General features: G+C 36.2%; 1 protein-coding gene across 3 annotated transcripts in view; it reads right to left on the bottom strand.

Annotated features, from left to right (window-relative positions):
- The window catches only part of OLA1 (Obg like ATPase 1), a 128,363-nt gene that overhangs the window by 31,822 nt on the left and 75,437 nt on the right, over positions 1-21,104 (bottom strand). For all 3 annotated transcript variants that reach the window (XM_084523753.1, XM_084523755.1, XM_084523754.1), the window contains exons 5-7: positions 20,374-20,549; positions 8,169-8,249; positions 7,809-7,906 (exon numbers count right to left, since the gene is read on the bottom strand). In XM_084523753.1, the coding sequence (XP_084379879.1) occupies positions 7,809-7,906; positions 8,169-8,249; positions 20,374-20,549 (355 nt within the window). The remainder of the gene's footprint in view (positions 1-7,808; positions 7,907-8,168; positions 8,250-20,373; positions 20,550-21,104) is intronic.

Here is a 21,104-nt window from a genome sequence, read left to right as displayed (position 1 = left end):
CTAGTAGTATATATCCTAAGTAGCATGTGTTTATAAATGGTGACAAAAATAGTTATTGAAAATTTCCAGTTTGAAGATTGTGAAAATGCAAAGTTTCTCAAATGCTTGGACGGGGTATACAAATAGAGATGCCCCCTTCTTACTCCTCACTGTTTTGTGCAACTTTATCAGCAAAGCTAGCACCTACTGCTTTAGATTCTGCCTACGAAAACACAAGCGTTTAAACTAATTACTGCACAAGTTGCTTGATTCTCAGAATTGCCAAAGTAGACTCAATATTATTACATTATCAGGTAGCAAATCCTAAGATTACAAGAGCCAACTATAAAACTGGTGGAGCATCTGAACTTAAGAGCTGCAGTTGTTCAACATTACTCTGCAGCCACAGAGCTGTGTTTGAAGTGCTCAGTGATGACAGCCAAAAAAAGTCCAACAAACCCCAACAAGATTATCTGGAGAGAGAACAAGAAAAGGAACAGAAGATGGGAAGCAAATCTGAGTTCTTCAGAAAAGGGCTTGGGATAACATGTGGCTGGGTAAGACAGAGCTCGCGCACAGAGCGATGAAGTTGCAGAGAAGTTAGAGATGCTTTCACTCAGCACAGTATTACTGATATGAAGTATTAAGTAATGGCTCTTCTGTGGTACTCTGATAGCACAGTCAGCTCGAAGCACATGGATGGTCTTGGGACATACAAGAGACTCTCTAGGAACTAGAGCACTGAGGACAGGGAGTGCTGAGCCGGTGATTCGAGCTGTGGTACGCAGGGCTGACATCTGCACCCTTTGCAACACTGCACAAACAGTGCTTCCCTACAGCGGTCACCCTGCTCTCTCCTGTCTGCAGTATTTGGTGAGTCGTAGAATAGCTTAAGGCTACCTTCATCTACCTGGGACAGGCCTTGCCAAGAACTGGGAGGCTCCCTGCTACCACCACCCATTTTACCAGTTTCAAGACTCAAGATGTCCTAGGTGAATTACGGAGGCCTTATTTCCTGACTTCACAATCAGTGGTTTAGCCTCTTCTAACTGCCATGTTGTAATTAAGTGGGCTGAAAGCTTTGAAAGCAGCTTCACTGTGCAGCGTTGTCCATGTTTAAAACATCCCAGATGACTTTTTTTTTCTTTGAAAAGCTTTGCTTAGGAGCCAAAACTTTACATGTGGCACACAGAAAATTTGGTATCAGAGATGAACCACTGCACTTCTGTGAAAATCCATCCAGATTTAGTAACTTCATAATCTATCAGAAAAAGAAAACCAAACAACAGAACACCAACTCATGTCCTCAAGAGAAAATCGCCTCAAATTTAACACTAAGCAGTCTCAAAGGTTTAACCTCTTTATATGACCCACAGCACCCATAACGTGATTGAAGCTAGATTTTTTTTTTGGCTTGTTTGTGGTCTTTTTTGGCTTGTTTTGGGGTTTGAAGTGAGGTTACCCACTGGAGCTGAGAGCAGGGAACCCATCTTCCCTATGCTTAGACACAGGTCTCCAGTTCCTGCTGCTGCCCAAACAAAATGCATTCACATTCAAATGGGCGGAGGGAGAGGCAAAGCAAAGCGGGATGCCTGGTGAAAGAAATTCAGTCTGAAGGACTGGACTGGAACTAAGCCAGCAAGAATGGGATGAAACCAGAGAAAAGGGAGAGAATCTGGCAAAGATCCAAGGAAGATACTTCAGCTAGGAAAAGGTTGGAGCAGAAATAAACGGGACAGACAGAAAAACTGAAAAGTCACTGGAATTGGTAAGACAGTGACAAGAAACCAACTGGGAACATCAGGCAAAGATGCCAGAAAGAAAAGAGATTGCAATTAGGTTGATGGGTGAGAAATTAATTTGTATTCATTAATTAATTTGTATGAGACATAATAAAGAATAGCTGTTTATTAAGCAAACAGCATGCACCATCCCCTGTTAATGTATGTAAGTGCTCTATGGAAAACATATGCAAGCCTCTGGTTAGTTAAAACAAAACCGTGATGTAAGGTCTTCTGTCTCACAGGCAGCACAGGTACAAGAGGAGACCTAAATTCTCATCTTGTTAACTCTTAATACCTGACTGTAAAACGCATATGCCGAATGCCATTTATGCACATATAATTATCCACTCATTACTTAAAAAAAAAAAAAAGATTTCAGTTGTAAGGCAGGGACAAGTGCTACGTATTAAGAAAAATTAAAATTTCCCCGATCCATCAGCATAGAAGAGAACCTTAAATCAACTATATCATAGAAGCTTCTCAATACCACGATTTATAACTGAAATTTAAGGAATTCTACATTCTTGAAACAGTAAAAATATGATTTATCTGCCTAAACATCCATGACTATGTGACCTACAGTATATTTAAATATGCACAACAATCAGAAAATAAACGTAATTCAGAAGCTGAAGTTAGTGACAACAGCATTCTGCACTGACTCAGGTACCCTGTTACATGACCAATATGCTGGTATTTGTGAATAACTGTTTGTTCTAAAGGCTGTAGCTGGTTTAAGACTTTATGCCCCATGTCAAAATGATGTTGATGTACTTCTGTTTCTCTCTTCACTGCTAACATTCACTACCTACAGGATCCCTCCTTTCAGGCGAGGAACTACTTTTAGATATCAGATCCTAATTATTATTATTTTTTAAAGCAAAATCTGCAAAGTTCATGTATTTCAGACAGCTTTTGGAAAAGGCTGAAACAAAGACAAGGAAAAGAGATTGTTTTGTGGAACTAACATTGAGATGTTTCATATTTTTATTTAGTCACCATACTTTGAGTTGTAAAGGAGGTGGAGCTGGCCCACAGCTGTTCTTTGTCTGTATTTCCTGTAAATCTATTTGTTAGGAGAAGGATTCTTCAATACACATATCATTAATACTACTCATTAAAATGTTTTGCTTCATGATATGTCACGCTAATGTTACCATTTTCATTAATATTTGCTTGTTTTAAATGGCTTTTGGAAGATTTCAAACTGAAATGTAGGTGAAATGCTATGGAACTTTTTTTTTTAAAAAAAAAAAAAAAAACACAAACATAGAGATCAAATATTCACTGCTAATAAATCCAAGAAGAACCTATACAGAGAAAATATATTCAGGACTTCTCTGAAAGCAGACATTATTTAAGGGTGGATGGGGAAGTTATGGAGCTGAAGGGTATTTTTCACGCTGAGGGTTTTTTTCCCCTGAGTTTTCTTTTCTTGTTTTTAACAGGTGTGCTGAAGACATGAAAACCTTCTGGATATAATTTTTTTTCCTGTCAGTCCTCTTGCGCTGAGTCCTCTGCACTCTAAGAGCACACAAAGTTACCTCACTGTTTTGCTAAGATGGAGAACACACAACTATCAGATCTAGTCTACCAGTGGACATGTACCCACAGAAACAAGAACAAAAACATCAAGTCTCCAGTCACCACCAGGTGCTAACTCTTTCCTAACTAGTCTAAAAGTGAAAGATTGAGCAAAGCAGATAATTTAATGCACAACTCCATTGGGTCTTTTTTGTACTTTACCCTTGACATTTTTTTCTTAATGGATTTTTTTTTTTTGGTTATATCTGGAACATCTGAAGCAATATGGAAAAGATGAATGAAAAAGAATTATTCACTCACATACTACAAGATCTAAGGAGCATCAAATGAAATTATGATGTGGCAGACCCAAAACAAGCATAAGGAAGTACTTCTCCATATAGCACATAGTTAAACTGTGGAAGTCCTTGCTCCAGGATATTGGGATGCCAAGAGTATACTTAGGTTGAAAAGGTCAATGGCTAAATTTATAGAATAAAAATCAGTCAAAAATTATTAACCATAAGTATATCACATCTTGCTTAGTCAGTTCTACACTAACAGATTGCAAGAAGCTGGGCACATATACTCTATTTGCTTAATCTGTACCCATACTCTTCCTGGGACATCTGCTAGTGGCCTGTCAGAAACATGATACCAGAAAAAATAGACCTTTCATCTCACCTAATTGTGGCTCTTCTAGCTTAAGAACATAACAAACGCTATAAAAATTAACAGGAAGAGGGTTATTCATTACAACCAACACACCTTCTTTAAACACATAGGAATAAGATATGTGAAGAGTTACCCTATCCCATCACAACCCAACTTGTTCATTAACAAGATGTCTACCCTAACATTCTGAGAAAGAACCCTTGATAGTAATGTTAACATAAATTTGGATACTCAAGAAGTCTGAATTGTTTTAGAAAACAATATATAAAGATCTGTATCAAGTCTCAAACAACTTAATTATGACACTGTACATATTCCTAACTTCACGCTTCATGTTAGAAAATCTTTAACATCATAGTCAGTTCTTTAAGTTGCATTCTGTGCAAAGACTGAAGAAAAAAAATAAATAAAAATCAATTGTTTAGACCTGAAGAGTTGAGTCAAAAGATTAGCCTGACACATAATGTTTCTGGTGCCCACTGCAAAGAATCGTTCCCAACTGCTGCAACATACAGTATGTTAAGTACAGTCCACTACATCCACTGATTAATTAGCTCAGCATATTTCATATTTCAATTTCATATTATGATCTGCTAAAAGCATCATCTTTAGCAAGACCTAAACATAAACCTTTAATTAGGTGAAGGGCTGACAAGTCTTATGGCATGGATTTATGTTACATCTTGTAACTCAGAAAGCAGTTTTAATTGAAAAAGAATAAACTCATTTAGAATACTATCATGATGAAGCTCAAATACATGCTTATCGTGTTAAGGTGGTAGTATAACCATATAAAAATCATTAGGAATTATTAAAAGAAGGGATTAAGGGATTCACTTAGAGCATGGCAATACGTAGTAGGAACAGTTTCAGTGGATTCCTCTATACAACATCATGATTACTGTCATCTGATCATAACACAAGTGCAACTAACACAGCTGCCATGTCAGCTTCTCTTCAGGGGCTAGGTCTTAATCATAAATCAACTGAATGACTAATTCAACATTGTTAAAACCAGCAAGTAGCTGCTTGGAGCCATTCCAGTTTTTACATCTTTCAAAAGGTCAACACACCTACTCAGACACACAATAGTCCTATCTTTCACTGTGTTTTCTTCTTTTCTAGGATTGAAAAATAACATGTTAGCACTTAAATGTGTGTTTTAGCTAACAGTTAAAATGTTCATTAATTCTGAAAGAGTGACCCAGTAAAACAAAGACAGTTTTAGTTTTCCTCTCATACCCACAATCAAAACACCTCTCCTCTTCTTTGCTGTTTTAGATAGTTCTATAGTTGTAGAAGTTTTATGAAAACATTTTTTTACTGCTGAGCATTTCCTGCATTAACCTTACTTTCGTTACAGTAATATTACGAATTAGGCTCAGGAATAAACTTTTTCAAGTTGAACGACTAGTCTAAATGTGGCTTACATTTCAAATGTGTACCTCTGCCCCTCAAAATAGTAACAAAAATCACAAATTAAGTGGCATCTAACAGCAAAATATATTCTAATCATTTACATCTGCTTGCACCATACAAATGGCAAAGCCTACCGTTAGCATCCTTCATAGAAAAAATTTATTCTGCTCTTAAATATAAAAGCTGTGTTGCATAAACAGAGGATTTAAAGCTGTAGCAGAGTGGCTGAATGAAGGAAAATGGCAATCTTTCTGGTTCTAGTAGATGCCTTTCCCTATCACACAATGTTTCCCACTCATAAATACATGACAAATACTTCCTCAATCATTTTTTACGAGCAGGGATGCACAGGGGGTAGTCAATGGCTAGCTTGAGGGAAAATAGGAACAGCAGGAGGCAGAAACTGTACTGAAAATGGCTATGTGGTAAATTCTCTTCTGGAACATCACTCAGCTACCCAGGCTTTGATCTTTCAGCTACAATTACACTAACATCCATGAGATCTGGATATACTTTTTTTTAAACTAAATCATTAATAGAAACAGTTAAACCATTTCATTATATGACTTCTCAATTTAAACATCTGATTTTTTATTTATTTTTTTTTTAAGAATTAAAAATTGTAATTAATACAAAGATTTGCTTTCAATTGGGTTTAACTATGTCATCATCACAACCAGTCTCACAAAAAACATGGGGTGACTGGCGACAGCTAAATCACAGACTGGCGTCTCCTAAGTAGTCTGTCTACCATTAGGGTCTGGGAAATGGTATTTACTGTACAATTAGAGCCAGTGAGCTCTACCTGTAATCATCCAAATACAGGTGTGAGGATCCTTTTTGGACAGGGAAACCGATGCATCCATTTTCACATAAACTTCCACATCCGTACTGTTATAGCAAACCTTAGGAAAGCTCAACGTTTGTACTTGAAAAAAATCACCTAACAGAGCAAGTGCTACTACCCAGATTTTAAAGACTTTCCTGGATATAACCACTTTTAAAATTTAAACATTCCTACATCTAAAACATTTAAAGAATGAATAAATTAAATTAACAACTATAAAATCTGGCCAAACATGAAAAACTTAAGATTATTACATCGTTTACCAAGTTCAATCCAAACTCTGTGTTTTGGGGCTGACATAGGTTCCTATTTAATGATTAAATTTTGTTCTTTAATACTAACACAAAATTTCTTGGAGTATCAAAAGGACAGTTTTAGTTGCAGTAATTTCACAGAATTTATTCTAATGATTTATTGGAGTTAACCATCTGACATTAATTATTGTTTTGGCTTCCAGTCTATGAATGTTTATTTTTCAGTTTAAAGCCTTCTCACTCTTTGATATCATATGGAAATGAGAATTTTTAATGGAAAATTGAAACCATGTGCATCTAAGTACTTAATGAAGTACAGGGAGAAACAGAGGGTATACTTTAGGAGAATTCAGATATTCCGCTTTGGATACTTTTGATTTGTTTGGATGAGTTACATGCATATATCTGTTCACAAACATGCGTTTATATATCTTCAAAGTATCTCACAAGTGAAGTGTTTAAAGATGTGAATACTAAAAAAATATAAAAAGGTTGGTTTTTTTGTTGTGTTTTTTTTTTTTTTTTTTAAATATATTGCTATTGATTTTTCTTCATATTATACTATTTAATCTCTTCCCTCCTTCACAAACCAAATATTTATCCCATCTAGAGCTTCCTCTGACATGCTAAATGCTGTACTTCTCAACAGCAGATTCCCACCATATGTCTACCATGCTAGGACTGAATCTTCAACCAGTTCACTGAATGTCTGATAGACTGATTTCATAACCATCATGTACTTAAGTCATAATATTGATGTCAGGAATATGTGAACAAAACCTGCACTGTTTGTGGCATTCAAGACCATCAAGGCAGGCCTATACACTGTAAGCAAAGTGCAAGCAGTAGCAAGGAAACAAGGAACCCAACTGCCAACAGAAGTGTACTGTTAAAATGCGCAATTTTGCCACAGTTTGAAAGCCTTCTGTGCAACTCACATAGCTTTACTCCTCTGGCATTCAATTCATTCCCTTGGAATGAAAAAGATGTTCAGATGATCAGCATTATACAACAAGATAAAAGTGTGTGTTCATTTAAATCTTTAGTTCTAAATCAAAGCTGTTTCTTCAGAGTTAGTGGATTCACATAAAAATATAGGGAAGGAAATATATTGTTTTCTATTCTACACTTTCATTAAGGGTTTCGCCATATGCATTGTACTCAGCAGCATATCAGTGGGAGCATAACAGGCAAAACGAAGTGCAACATTAGTTTTTATTCCTATTTTAATTAACATACTTTGATATTAATGAGCAAGGAATTATTTGCCATTGAAAAAAATGTGACATTGAAATAAATCTAGATATTTGACCTGAACACACTCACCATTTGTTTTTCTTTCTTATGTAGTCTTTTTCAGAGAGGTTAACCAAGTAGATCATTGGTTTTGAAGTGAAAAACAAATGCTTGTTCAAAACATCGATCTAGAAGTCAAAAAACAGGAAGAGAATTTTAATAACAAGTTATACCAACTTAATTTTAGGACTATTTTCCTTATGGCATTTCTGAGAAGACAGCAGAATTAAAGTTCAGTATGTAGATCACACTGACAAACACAGCACTGACTGATAAATTTAACATTCAGTACACTCTGAATACGAATTCTTTAAAAAAACTTTTAAAAGAGAAGACAGTAACAGGTAGCAAAATTAGAAGTCAATTCATGGGATAATACTTATAGCCTACCTCTTTGTCATTCCAATCATGATAGAAGCGGACCGCTTTCTTTTCATCTATTACCCAGGTTTTGATTTTGCACATTACGTCCTATGCAAGATCAAGAAAAAACAAAGTCAAAAACTCAGCTGGATATCAGACAATTCTCTTCCATAAACACGGCGTGTATACATTAAAATTCAAAATGTACAAACGAATTAAAAATTAGATGGCATCTTTTAAGAACAACTTTTACTACCCCAGAAAAATAAAAATTCCTGCTTTGAGTCACTAAAGCGAAATAGCAATTACTGAAGAAATACAAATCACATAATCAGAAAGTTAAATACATATTATCCAAGTATCATCTCTCGCCATCATGAAAATTAGCAGAGCTCATAAAACATATGTAAAAATCGGTACATTTTAGATTGCTTTTCAAACTCAGTAAGACGCGACATTTCAGCATCCAGCGGGAGAGACCACGTACAATATAAACATGCCATTAAGAGAAGGGAATGGGTGGGGAAAAAACACCGCGAATATATTTTTTTTCAATTGTTAGCAAAAGAAATTGAGCCTATTATTGATGATCCACCCTTCAAGAAATTAATTCAAATGGCCAGAGCCCTTTTTATTCCGCATTAATTTTTTGCCAACACCTTCTCCCTCCCCCCCAAAATGAAACCTGCCAAAGCCTCCATTACACAATGGCAAGAGCCTTGCACTGGTGACCTCCAACCAGCTGCATTCACTTTCAGAACATCTCTCTCTGCAGGAAATCTAAAGGCCTTTTAGTTAGCAAGCTAGTGTGCATTCAGAAGGAGTAACTGCAGGAAGAGCCCAATGTGCTTTGTTTCTCTGGCCTTTCTTCACAGAAAGATTAATCATCTGTGAAATGGAAACGGCAAACAGCAAGTGACACAAACTGAACCCTTCAAGCCTTTCCTCATCAGTTTTGTGGTGCTGAATCTGAAAGCTGCGTGTGGCATGGCTCTCCTTACAGGCAGGTGTTAATAAAAGGCTCTTGGGTCTGAAAGGTCAAACTTGCCTCTTCTAGGAGTAGTACATTTCAGAGTCGATTTTTTCTGGTAGATAATTTATGATCATGCTTTAAATAATGCATTTTTGGGGGTTATAATTGACACAACGGAGAATTAAGGTATTTGAAATACAAAGAAACGTTCCCGAAACCGTTGCACGCACAAAATTTTTTTACACTTAATGCTATGTGGCTGAAGCACGCTATAAACAACCACAAATAACATCAGTATTTACTACAGTCTTTCCTAGTCAAGCAGTTGCTGCAGCGAAAAACAAAGACAAAGCTCTTCAAAATCTTCAGATCCTGATTTGAAACCCTCCAGGAACATGACTCCCCACAGATTTTAACAAGGAAGGGGCAAGCTAAAACTTTTAATGAAATCTAACATGTTCTGACGAAGAATAATCACTTTTACTCTCCTATAAGTGAATTTCACTCATAAATGTTTAAAAGTGGCTAATATAACACCATTTCCTACAAGGAGAAGATCAAAGTGCTATATTACAAATGCATTATGATTAAAAAAGCACTGTGCAGCTTTGCTATTAACTGTTCTTTAAACCCTAAAAGGCTTCCCATAGATCTCACTTGGCACTGCATATACAACCTTTGACAAGTAATGTAGACCATTTTTATTCATTGCCTAAAATTGTAGGCAATTATGTGCGTCACACTGGCCACCTGCAAATTCTGAATGCCTGCTCCAGTTGTCAGAGCAAAAAACTAATGTCGGAGGGGATTAATCTAGGGGGAGAGAGTCCTCTTTAATGGCTCCAGCAGGTGAAATGGCCCAGCTGGTTACTGTGATGAGTGGCCAGAACAGCTTATGTAGAGACATGCAACAAGATTACACATAAAGAAAACCACGGTGCCATCTTATCTTTAACCCTATCTGCTTTTTATTTTTTAATTAATCGCTACAAACGAGGGAAGGGAAGCAGTTCTGGCAATAGGTGCCTTTCATTTAAGATCTTTATCTTAAGCTTTCTTTTAAATAGATCGACAAAAAAAAAAAAAAAAAAAAAAATCAATGCAGTCTCGAATTCCTGTCTAGCAGTGAAGGAATTCTGACTACCTGATATTTCAGGTTTTTAAATAATTCTATAGACACCTACCACGTGGCTTTCAGCATTACAATTCCCCTCCAACAGTAACTCATTATTGCATATAAATTAGAGTCAATAAAAAATTTACAGAAGAAAACACTATAGCAAGAGTTGTCAAAGCCAATTTTTAGGCTTAAGCTGCAATAAGTTCATGTGGTTTTTTTTCAATCACGCTGTAAGGATAGCTACGTAACATGGAACCTCCAAAAAATTTCAAGAATCAATACAACAAACAACGTTTGCTCTTTCTAAAGCATATCTAAGCACAGAGATGTGAATCAGAGATTCCCTTCCCCATTCAGCTGGCTACTTCTAGCTACATGTCTAAGCCAATTTTGAAAGAGACCTAATTTTTCAGAGTTCAGTTTTAAGTACCCAACTTTACGCAGTTCACAGCTGTTGTTCCAGAGGAATAATTGCATGGGTAACTTCTGCAGGGAAGGCTGCTCAACCCAACCTGCTGCGCAGAACTGACAGCTGAACGCGTGCAAGCTTGCATCAGTTTTACAGAGAAAGTGGTGAAGTATTGGAAAGCTTTCTTGAAAAAAAGGACAAACTTATTAGCAAACATAACATCTATGTTCAAAGCCGGTAAGACAGGAAGAGGCAAATTTTCTCTGACAGAATACTGGGACAGCCGCACCCAGCAGAATTTAAGGCAGGTAGCCCACAACTCAAATGACACGTGTAACAGATGAACTCTGATTCCCCTGCACCAGTGGCGGTGTCTCCTTCACTTGAGATTTAATATGATCCCTTAACGACAAATCTGTTAACTGCTAATAACAATATGAAGAAAGGCATGTTTTCACAGGTATTTCTCCTTCTCTTGGCCACCCCAAAACTAAATAAACACACAAAAAGCATGTTTTCAGGGTGTCTTTCATTAAGCACTATTTTTACTTTTATTAATTGTTTCTGTTTAGGCCTGGTGAAAGAATATGAAAGAAGTTTAGGCCTGGTGAAAGAATATGACCTTTTTTTTTTTTTTTTTTTTTTTTTTTTTTTTTTTAAATCTTCACTCTCATTGTAGCAGTCATTTAAACACATTTAGTCATTACTCTAGTTAACCCGGGGATGCTCAATAACAGAACACAGAGCAATGATCCACTTTGTTTCATTAGGCCTGGCCTCCCCAGTTGTGTGCTGCAAGGCCAATCTGTCAGCAGCAGAACGATGCCCTTCTTCTTCTCTGATGAGAGGGGGACTCTGGTTCCATTTTTCAAATAGCAACATTATACCAAGCATCATTTAAAAACACCACCCAAAAAGCCTCCAAAATCTGATTTAGTTACGATCGTCAAAGCACGTGAAGTACAGCAAACATTATGAATATCAAATACCACTGTTTTAAACATTAGATCATTTCTGACTGTGGCAGTATGGCAGTATATTTAGTACATGTGAATGGTTGGTATATTTAGCTATACGCAGTACGGAGATTTTAATTTAGGACCTGCTCTCCTTTTCAAATGAAGGCAAGTAGTCAACCCAGAAATGTTAAACAGGACCTTAACAGTAAATCCCAACAGTATAAAATACCATGAAGAAATACATTTAAATTGCATTTAGCAGATTTATCAAGACATGCTCATGAGACACTACTGTGTAGATAAATGTGCATATATTAATAAACTCTCTGGATGGATGATAGTAATAATGTGTGCCAATGCCAAATTCTTCTTACAGCGTGAGGGACTAAACTGAAGCTTGGAAAACTCACTTGCCTACTTGGCATCAGAGAATTGAGAGGGTTTTGTTGGAAATTAGCAGGGCATGTAATTAACTTCCGCAAATTTAATAAAGAAGTAAGCAGTTGTGAGGATTATCACTTCACACTTCAAAGTGCAAGTCAACTCTGTGATTTTGCAGGCAGTGCAAAAAGTCTCCGCTACTACGGAGACTAACTGTGAAGATAGGGCTCTTTCCTTCCCCCAGACAAGAGATTTCTAGGAAACGAGGTGCTTCATAGCACCTTATTTGTTTGCCTTGGTACTTCCAAGCTATAACAACTGACCAACTACCTATGAACACTTCAAAAGCAGATGTTTAATTAAAATATTTCAATTTAGACATTGCTATACCAAAGTAGCAACATGGAAAATGAGGTGAAATTGGCCAAATTACATCAACTTCACTGTTGCATTCCTCTGAAAAACCAGAAAGCCTACCTAAAATGTTACCCGTATCTCTGAGTTAGCACCCCTCATTTCATACAGGAGTCAACAGCATAGCATGCCAGTAGTAATAGTGTAAAATTAATAATATTCAGACTTCCCTAAGGAATTTGGCTAAGTCACATAAAAGTATTTAAGTAAAAAACAAATACTGCATACACTAAATGGAATCAACACTACCTAACCAGTAGGTCTTGAGTGTAAATGTAGGTAGAAAATCCAGTGGGTGGTGCTCCAAATAAATTATTTGCATATTGCTACTTAACTTTCATCAACATCCTAAAAAAAAATAAATATATAATGAAAAAGACCATTTTAATGACACAGATTACAAGAATAAATGACTAAAAACATGAATCGCACATGTACTGACCAGAACTGTCAGATAGATTTAGCGAAAGTAAACAACGTGTATCATTAGAATAAATTCAAGCTCATATGGATACTGGGTGGGGAAATGTGAAAGGGAGGACAAAGTATTTACCAGGTAGAGGACATGCCCCTTGCAAGACTGACCAAGACTTGAACGTTACAAGATTAGGCTTTAGTTACTGTACTGTAACTAAAAGGACTAATGCAGTCTTCGAGTACATAAATACTAATGTCAGAGGTGACTACTTCAACACTTATCTGATGAAATATCAAAAGATGGGAGAAAAATGATAAAAGGTATTAAAAAAAAATGCTTAGATATGAAGATTTCACATGCTTGAATCTCACCAAAAAGTCAGGGCTTTTCACACCAGCATGCAGAAAACGCATCGCTGAAAGTTGAAGCTTGGCAAACACAAACTAAAAACATGGTGTTTTTTATTTCTAAACAGTAAAGTTAAATAATAACTGGCACAGCTTATTCAAGTTATAGTAATTTATCTCTACCTAGAAAATATTTAAATAAAGGTTATTCCCCCCCCCCAAAAAAAAAAAAAAAAAAAAAAAAGTTTAAACACAATTGTGAGAATTAAACTGAGATATGCAGGGGATCAGAACAGATCATTATTATTCTATCTGGCTTTCAAAATAGCTATGGTTTTTATTTACAGGTACAAACTACTCTATTTGAGGTAAAGAGTACTCCTAGCCAGTTAAACTGTGCAGCTCCAGGAGCAATTTATCACACCCATAACAGTTTCCTTGTTAACACAAGGAAATGTATTGTGATCACAGCCCTGTCCATAGCTTTCCTGGGAAAATCTTTTTCAGTTCTAGCTAGCATAGCCTCATCTCTGTACTCTTCTGAGAGGGTTTTTTGGTGATACAGAAGAGCAGGACTGAAATGATAAAGAATTTACAGTGAAAGCAATATTTAAAAAAGCAGTATTTAAAAAAAAATAGACAAATTTTGCAGTTAAAAAAAAGGTTAGATCATGTTTTTCAAATACGTTAAGTGCTTAAATAAGCTGTAGCAGCTGGGTGCAAGAAGGAGAACAAGTCAGGTACTGCATCAACTGGAGTGAGAATGAGCTCCTCCATGGTACAAAACAATGTCTAATCTCTTACAATTCTCTTGCTCACTGACTTTAATAAAAATACAATGGGAGAAGTAATGGATTTAGGACAAGTGTATTATCCTTCTTCTATTAAATACCTCTTAACAGAGCCAGTACAAGCTCTACATGATATACGGTTTACTCAGAGCTAGATGCCAATAATGTTTATGAACCACTGCAAGTACTTTCACCAAAATATTCTAAAACCATTCCAGGCAACGTAACTCATGTTAATAAGCTCCAAATTCTCTCCTGTGTTAGTCTGCCTTGCAGGTTTTAAGGAATATACATTTAAAAAAAAAATCATTTGTAGATTCTCAAAGACAAAAGCATACAAATACAGTAGTCAGTCTATGTGCAAGTGATTAATTCTAACAACTCAGGAATTTGGAACAGGGAAGTTGTACTGAAAAATGACATATCTTCTCCACACATCCACTGAACTTTTCTTATTGCACACACTTATTTCCGAAGAAATCCACGTGCAAACGTATTTGTTCTAAAAGTGAATTAATCCAACTGAAAAAGATGCCTTTTTCAGAATACAACCATTCACATGTGAAGTTGTTTTGGTGATACGTATCGTCTATTTACAAGTTACAACTGTGGCTTGATCTAGACAGTCCCAAGGAGACATTATTTTAAACCACTATTCAGATCTATGCAGGGAAGATCAGCCTTGACAGAAAGTATTTAAGCATTGACTTCTCTTTGTCTACTGATAATACCAAAAGAAATCCAAACGTGAATTTATACATTATGTACTTCCACCTCAGGCTTTACTACCAATTAATTCACAAACATCTGCCATGAATATTTTCCTGTTATATTCACAATGTTCTTCAGAATGAACTTTAATTTCCTTTAAATACCACATTAAGCACAGCAAATGGTCCACTGAAGATTTTAGGCATAATTAAGAATACAAATATTTTCTTGATTCCCTATGATTTAACATTTAAGTTACTAATTGTTAACAGCCATTGGCAAAAAGTGTGTCAATAACCTACATGTACACTCCTCCTTTCCTTCCATCTCCAGTGGAACAAACTGACCTCTCAAACTTTCCTCACAAAAGCAGATGAAAGCAACTGACAAAAAAAAAAAAAAAAAAAAATACAATTCACTACTGTATTTATCTTCAACTTGGAACAAAAGAAAGGTGAAAATTCCCAACTGACATCATCAGTTAGATGAAATAAGAGTTCATTCATCCGTGAGAACTCTGGCGAGTGCATGCGGTACAAGGTCAGTGAATTTTGCTCAGCACAATCCCATTCATCAGAATATCGCGGGAAGGAAAGATTTTCACCCTGTTCTCATCTAGCATAGTGGTAATGAGAAGCAACAGAGTCTACCACCTCTCTGCTGTTTGTGAGTCATTTCCTAAACAGTACTGGTAATTTTAAATGAAGAGAAACGACTTTCGAACAGTTACTGTATAATCAGGACAGGACCAATACGTTAAATGTAAGGGAGGAGGAAGGAAGAACCATAGATTACATAGATGCAAGATATCTAATGACAGGTGTTTATGCTCTGGGGTTTTGGTCATTGTATCAATTACTAATTTATCATCCACTGCAGTAACAAAGCAAAGCTTGATTTGTTTCCTCTGCACTAGATGGTTATAATACAATGACATTAAAAGGCATCTTGAATTCTTTTCATAATTGCACTTACTTTTGCTCTTAAAAAGTGTTTAATTTCAAAAGCTAACCTTATTTTCGAGTTGACAGACTTTGACAACGGAATTTAGATGTCTTGCAGAACTTACAAAAGCATCCTTTGAACTGGAAACTGGAAGTTCAAATGCAGTGGACGTTGATACCGACCTATTGTAAAAGCTGCCTTTCAGCTGAAAATTGGAAGCTCAAATACTGCAGATATTGATCCTGACCTAAGGATTTTGTCTTCATATCACTAAAGTCAACAATCTGTATGAACTCTACTATAAATAATATTCTTGTGGTCAGATATATAAATCGCAATACCATTACCACTAAAAATTATTCTGTGCTGGAATTCAAGATTTGGAGCACTAACAAAGGATTGAATGAATAGCTATCAATTGCAGGGGGTCAATCTCTAAGGACTAGAATTGAATCACGCGGGAAGGGTAATGGAAGAGAATCCTGTAATAATGTTCACTTAACTGTATTATATTGTATTAACTTGAAGACCTCCGCTTCCAGGACTGAAAATCCCATAAATCAAATATATATATACACACGTACATATATATATTTAAAACAAGATCTATAAATTTACGTACTTGAATTTTACTTTGAAATCTCCTGCTACCCAAAATTACAGATGAATAAGCTAATAATAAAGAAGTTTAACTCAACTTCTTTCTCATGTCTCTGCAGATACCAGCACCAAGCAGATTTAAAATATAAAATCAAAATTACTCTAATTTCTGAAGTGATTCTCATACCATTTTAGTACATGCTGATATTGGGGATATTTCTGTTCTATAATATCTCATTTAGAAGGTTATAGTCAAAATAGCATATGAAGGTGTACTGAGTCTGAAAGAATAGTACCCTTAGTGAAAAGCAGACAATCATTTCTAAGAAGCCTGCGAGAAGAACACTTGCAAAACACAAAAATGAATGTGAAGGAAGCTATTCCGTGTCTATGTCAACAGTGCATGTTGCTGATCTTGGACCATATCGTGTCATTGATTTTTAAGTAGAACTTGAAAATGATTTCATTGATGGCTCCTTAACAGCAGTTGGCTATTTTATTTCTGCTGACAGGGGATTGAGAAATCAATTCTGTGAGAGACAGCACGAACAGTTAACACTATATTCAACTGCAAAGCCAGGTCACTGCACAAAGGTGAACTTACCAACTGTATGCAATGTGGGCTTACACGAAGAAAAAATGATAATTAACAAGTTAGAGCACAGGTGTGAAGACAGGCAATTGAATAAAAATCTCAAGATTTAAGAATTGCTGGCTGATACAAACTGACGATTTTTTTTTTTTTCCCCCTCTATGCCTTTTGGAGATTTCAGACTATCAAGTTACAGTTGTGGAGGCTTACTGATAAAGAAGAGAATCCTCTCCTCTAAAGCAGACAATTCATATTTATGAAATAAAAAGAATGACTTCCACTTTCAATTAGGTTCCAGGAAGCTCAAAGTGAAATCCCCATTGATGCCAACAATAAGTTTACACAGGTCACACAGAGATTATAGTCCCTCTGAAATCAGTAACTTTTTCTTAGCTTTCATATTAAGCTTATTGTTATATTCAGCAAACAACCAAAGGAAAAACACGCTCAGCTAAGATCAATACTATTTCTTTTCTTTCCTCACCTTCTTCTTTCCCTAATCTTATATAGTTTTTCCTCAATAGATTTCAAAGTGCTCTCAAAAAAGTGGAAAGAAATGAAAAATGCAATTCAAGTGCTAGATGTTTTTGTTCAGCAGGGGAAAGAAAGCAAGTAAAAGGTCTGAAAGTGATATTGGTAAGAAAGCTTTCAGTATTTTTATTTGAATGAACACTAGAACTTTCACAACTCTCAACCAGTTAAAACGCTTAAGAAATTCTAGTGTCTTTACCTTAAATTCCTCCATAAAGGATGAGAAAAGGAAACTACGAAAGAGACTGAAATTTTAACACTGTGCTTAAAAAAGTTTTTCCCCTTTTAATCTCCCAGTTTTCTCAAAAGGGAAAATGACTGTGAACACTCAGACAAGTACTGTTTGTTGAGCACCTCTGTTACAGGAAGAGCAGAATATTAGCTATGTCTAACATTACACTGGCAAATAACGCAAGAAAAGGCAAACCCTGAGTAGTTTTCCATTCCCTCCCAATTTATGAAGATAACCTGTTTAAAAAAATATATCTTTAACAGTTTATACTTCTGTCTCGATTACTTTTCTGCCCTGGAAAGAGGAAGCCAAAAATACACTCTCAACAGCAAATCATCCAGGTTGACAGAGAATCATCAAGAACATCAAGACCAACCATCAACCTCACCTGCCAAGTCCCATCACTAAATCACATCCCTAACCACAACATCCACATCTCTTAAATATGGCTGTGGATGGGAACTCCATAACTCCTCTGGCAGCCTGTTCCAATTCTGAGATTGCATGGAGGTGCAATCCTTAACTGTTTGTCTTTTTCCCCACCACCACCAATTCTTTATGGTTTCTCTTACCATGTGTCTAAGTCATTAACTGCACAGCTAATTCTCCAGTATATCATACATATGCAACCACAGGCCTTCACTGCGACATAAGATGTTAAAGGAAAAGAGAAAAAAGGTTGCAGAGGAGCAGGTCACTATCCAATGACTCAACATCTAAGCAAACCCATACAGTGGATGGAAACTCAGAACTGCTGTTATGATTTTACAACTACATGAGGCTATTGGCAGGCACCAGGCCTAAGGATTAATTTACCGCAAAAAGAAAAGTAACTAGGCAGACTTCTGACAGACCTTTACCATAAAGAAGTCCATTTCACTAAGTTCTACTGCCCACCTTACAATTCACACATACAAGTCACAAAGGAGGACAAGCATGAAGGTTCAAGATTAGCAGGACCTGATGTCCTACACTTCCCTAGGCATATTCTCTGGTGACTGCAGAGAGCAGAGTTCCTACTTGGAGCCTTTGTCTCCATGCAAGCATTTATTTGTGCCTTTCCCTTCTGTTAAGCCACCCATTTCCATGAAACAAAAGAATTTAATACCTTTGAAACCTCTATTGTTGACAAACTCAGCTGAAACTGGCCAAGTGTAACAGCCGTTACCGAGGTTAGAACTGGCAGAGCAATGCAACTTCAAAACCTTGTGTTTTCTGTGTGTGACTTCATAAAGAAAGGCTAAAATCCCCCAAGGAATAACAGGAAGCATAAATTACAAACACAAGATGACAAAACCCATTTGACAGCTGAACTACAGATTAAGTACTGGTTAGGAGATTGAAGGAAGAGGCAAAGAAAAGGATGAGAAACTGAAGCTGAGAAGAGACCAATTAATAATGGAGATTTTAAAGTTCTAATTGATTTAGATTGCATTTCTAGGTTTGAGTTTTTAATTTACTGTCTCCCTTGGTTGTAGAATAATCTGATTTGCTGATGATACAAAAGTGGGAGGAGTGCCTGATACCCCAGTGTGCTGTGCTGCCATTCAGAAAGATCTCAACAGGCCATGAAGATGGGCAGAAGGGAATCTCTTGAAACTCAAAGGCAAGTACAGGGTCCCACACCTAAGCGAAGAACAACCACATGCACTCATACAGGCTGGGAACTGATCTACTAGAGGCTAGCTCTGCAGAGAAGGATCGGGGAGTTTCTGGTGGACAACTGATTCTTTCTTGCCTGATGTGAAAGCCTTCCAATCATCAAAATAAGTCTCACTTAGAGTAACTGAGGAATAAAATACTTCTAAATCCAGACAAAGGCTAGTTCTTCACCAAGAGAAGACACCAAGGAAGTGCTTTTTAAACACTGCATCATAGAGGGATATTCAATTTCACATCCTACTCACTGCCAAACACTAGTTATGGCCAAAAAAATTTAGTGTGCTTCAATGCTGATAAACTAAAATACCAGCACTGCTGTGACAATATTTTTCCTATTACTTGCTATCTAAAAAGCTATGGAATATAACAATATTTTTTATTTCATAATTGATAGGCATAAATAGCCTGTTTCCATATTGATATGATGTTGCAATAATTAGAGAATATGCTTTACATACCACCAGGAATACCTTTAGAAGACTAAAGGAATAAAGAAAAATTAATAACTAGACTAGTGGCAAAGCATAGCTGACTTGAAAGTCAAGTGGCAGTAAAACAATAATTTTAAAAGCATCCTTTGAAGTTGATGACTATTATATATTTCTAATCCACAAAAAACAACCACTGCTACTCCATGATATTTGAGCTCATTTAACAGCTTTCCCCAACCACATTCAAAAATTAACTTCAACTAGCAGCCTTCATTTAGGGTGCACTAAAAGACACAAAGTGCAACTGCATCTAGAAAAATATATTCACTTTGAGGTTACTAGGAACATAGTATTAACATCAGACTGGAACTTAACAGCAAGAATAATTTGGAAGTCACTCCTGGACTTTGAATTACAACTAAACCCCTAATCTAAATTTGATGAGGTATTAGCAACTCATATAATAAACTTGTGTCGGCAAGAAAATTACAGTTAAATTTAAAAAATGACAATTAACTTTATAATTGAAATCTTAAACTTTCAGCACAGCAAAGAATCCATTCTATTTTTTTTAAGCTCAGAATAATTACTTCAAAATACACAAAAACAGTAGCAATGTTTTGTATTATGCATGTGTGATATCACGAGCAAAATCCAACAATGCAAATATTTCAGTTCAATGCAGACAATACTTAATGATCTATGTTTATACTTACATATTCAGGTTTCAATTTCTTGTCTCCGCCTCTCACAGCTACTTTTTCTAGCTTGTCTATACTCTGCATGATCAGTTCCTCATCTTTAAGTCGAAGTTCCTCATGTATTATTTCGATATCTCGAACAGGATCTACACTTCCTTCAACATGAGTGATATCATCATCTTCAAATGCTCCTAAACCAAAGAAAATTTAAGTTACATATTAAGCTAAGAAGGCAGAATACAGATTTTTAAAACAGACTATTACAAGTCACAAGAATTTAGCATGAAGAATTAAAGTCAGCAGGTCTGTTCTACTGCCTGTACGCAATTGTTATTGAAAATATTTTATATCATACTGCTGTAGTTTGTTAATTTATGTATCAACTCCAAAATCCAAAGATTTATACACATGCATGCAAAGCATAGTGTTTTGCCATTTCAGGAGAGCACTTAAGCCATCTTTAAGAGTTTTTTCTAAATAGGAACAGATTAGAGCACTTTCCTGAAAATTGGTACCACTGTATTTAACTGTATCTTATCTATCAGCAGCAAACATGGTAGCCAAGTTCAAAATCGTGGAACATTTTAATACACACAGTAATGACTAAACAAGTGGTGGGAAGAAAACCTTACAAATCATCCTGGCAGCCCTCACTGGCTGACCAATTTTATGCATCAAGAAAAAAAGAAGTTCTACACAAAGAATTCTGAAGTTCTGAACGACTCTTAGTGTTTCCAAGGGAAACG

Source organism: Aythya ferina (assembly GCF_964211825.1).
Source record: "Aythya ferina genome assembly, chromosome: 6".
Taxonomy (NCBI): Eukaryota; Metazoa; Chordata; class Aves; order Anseriformes; family Anatidae; genus Aythya; species Aythya ferina.
This window is presented reverse-complemented; position numbering and strand designations above follow the sequence as displayed.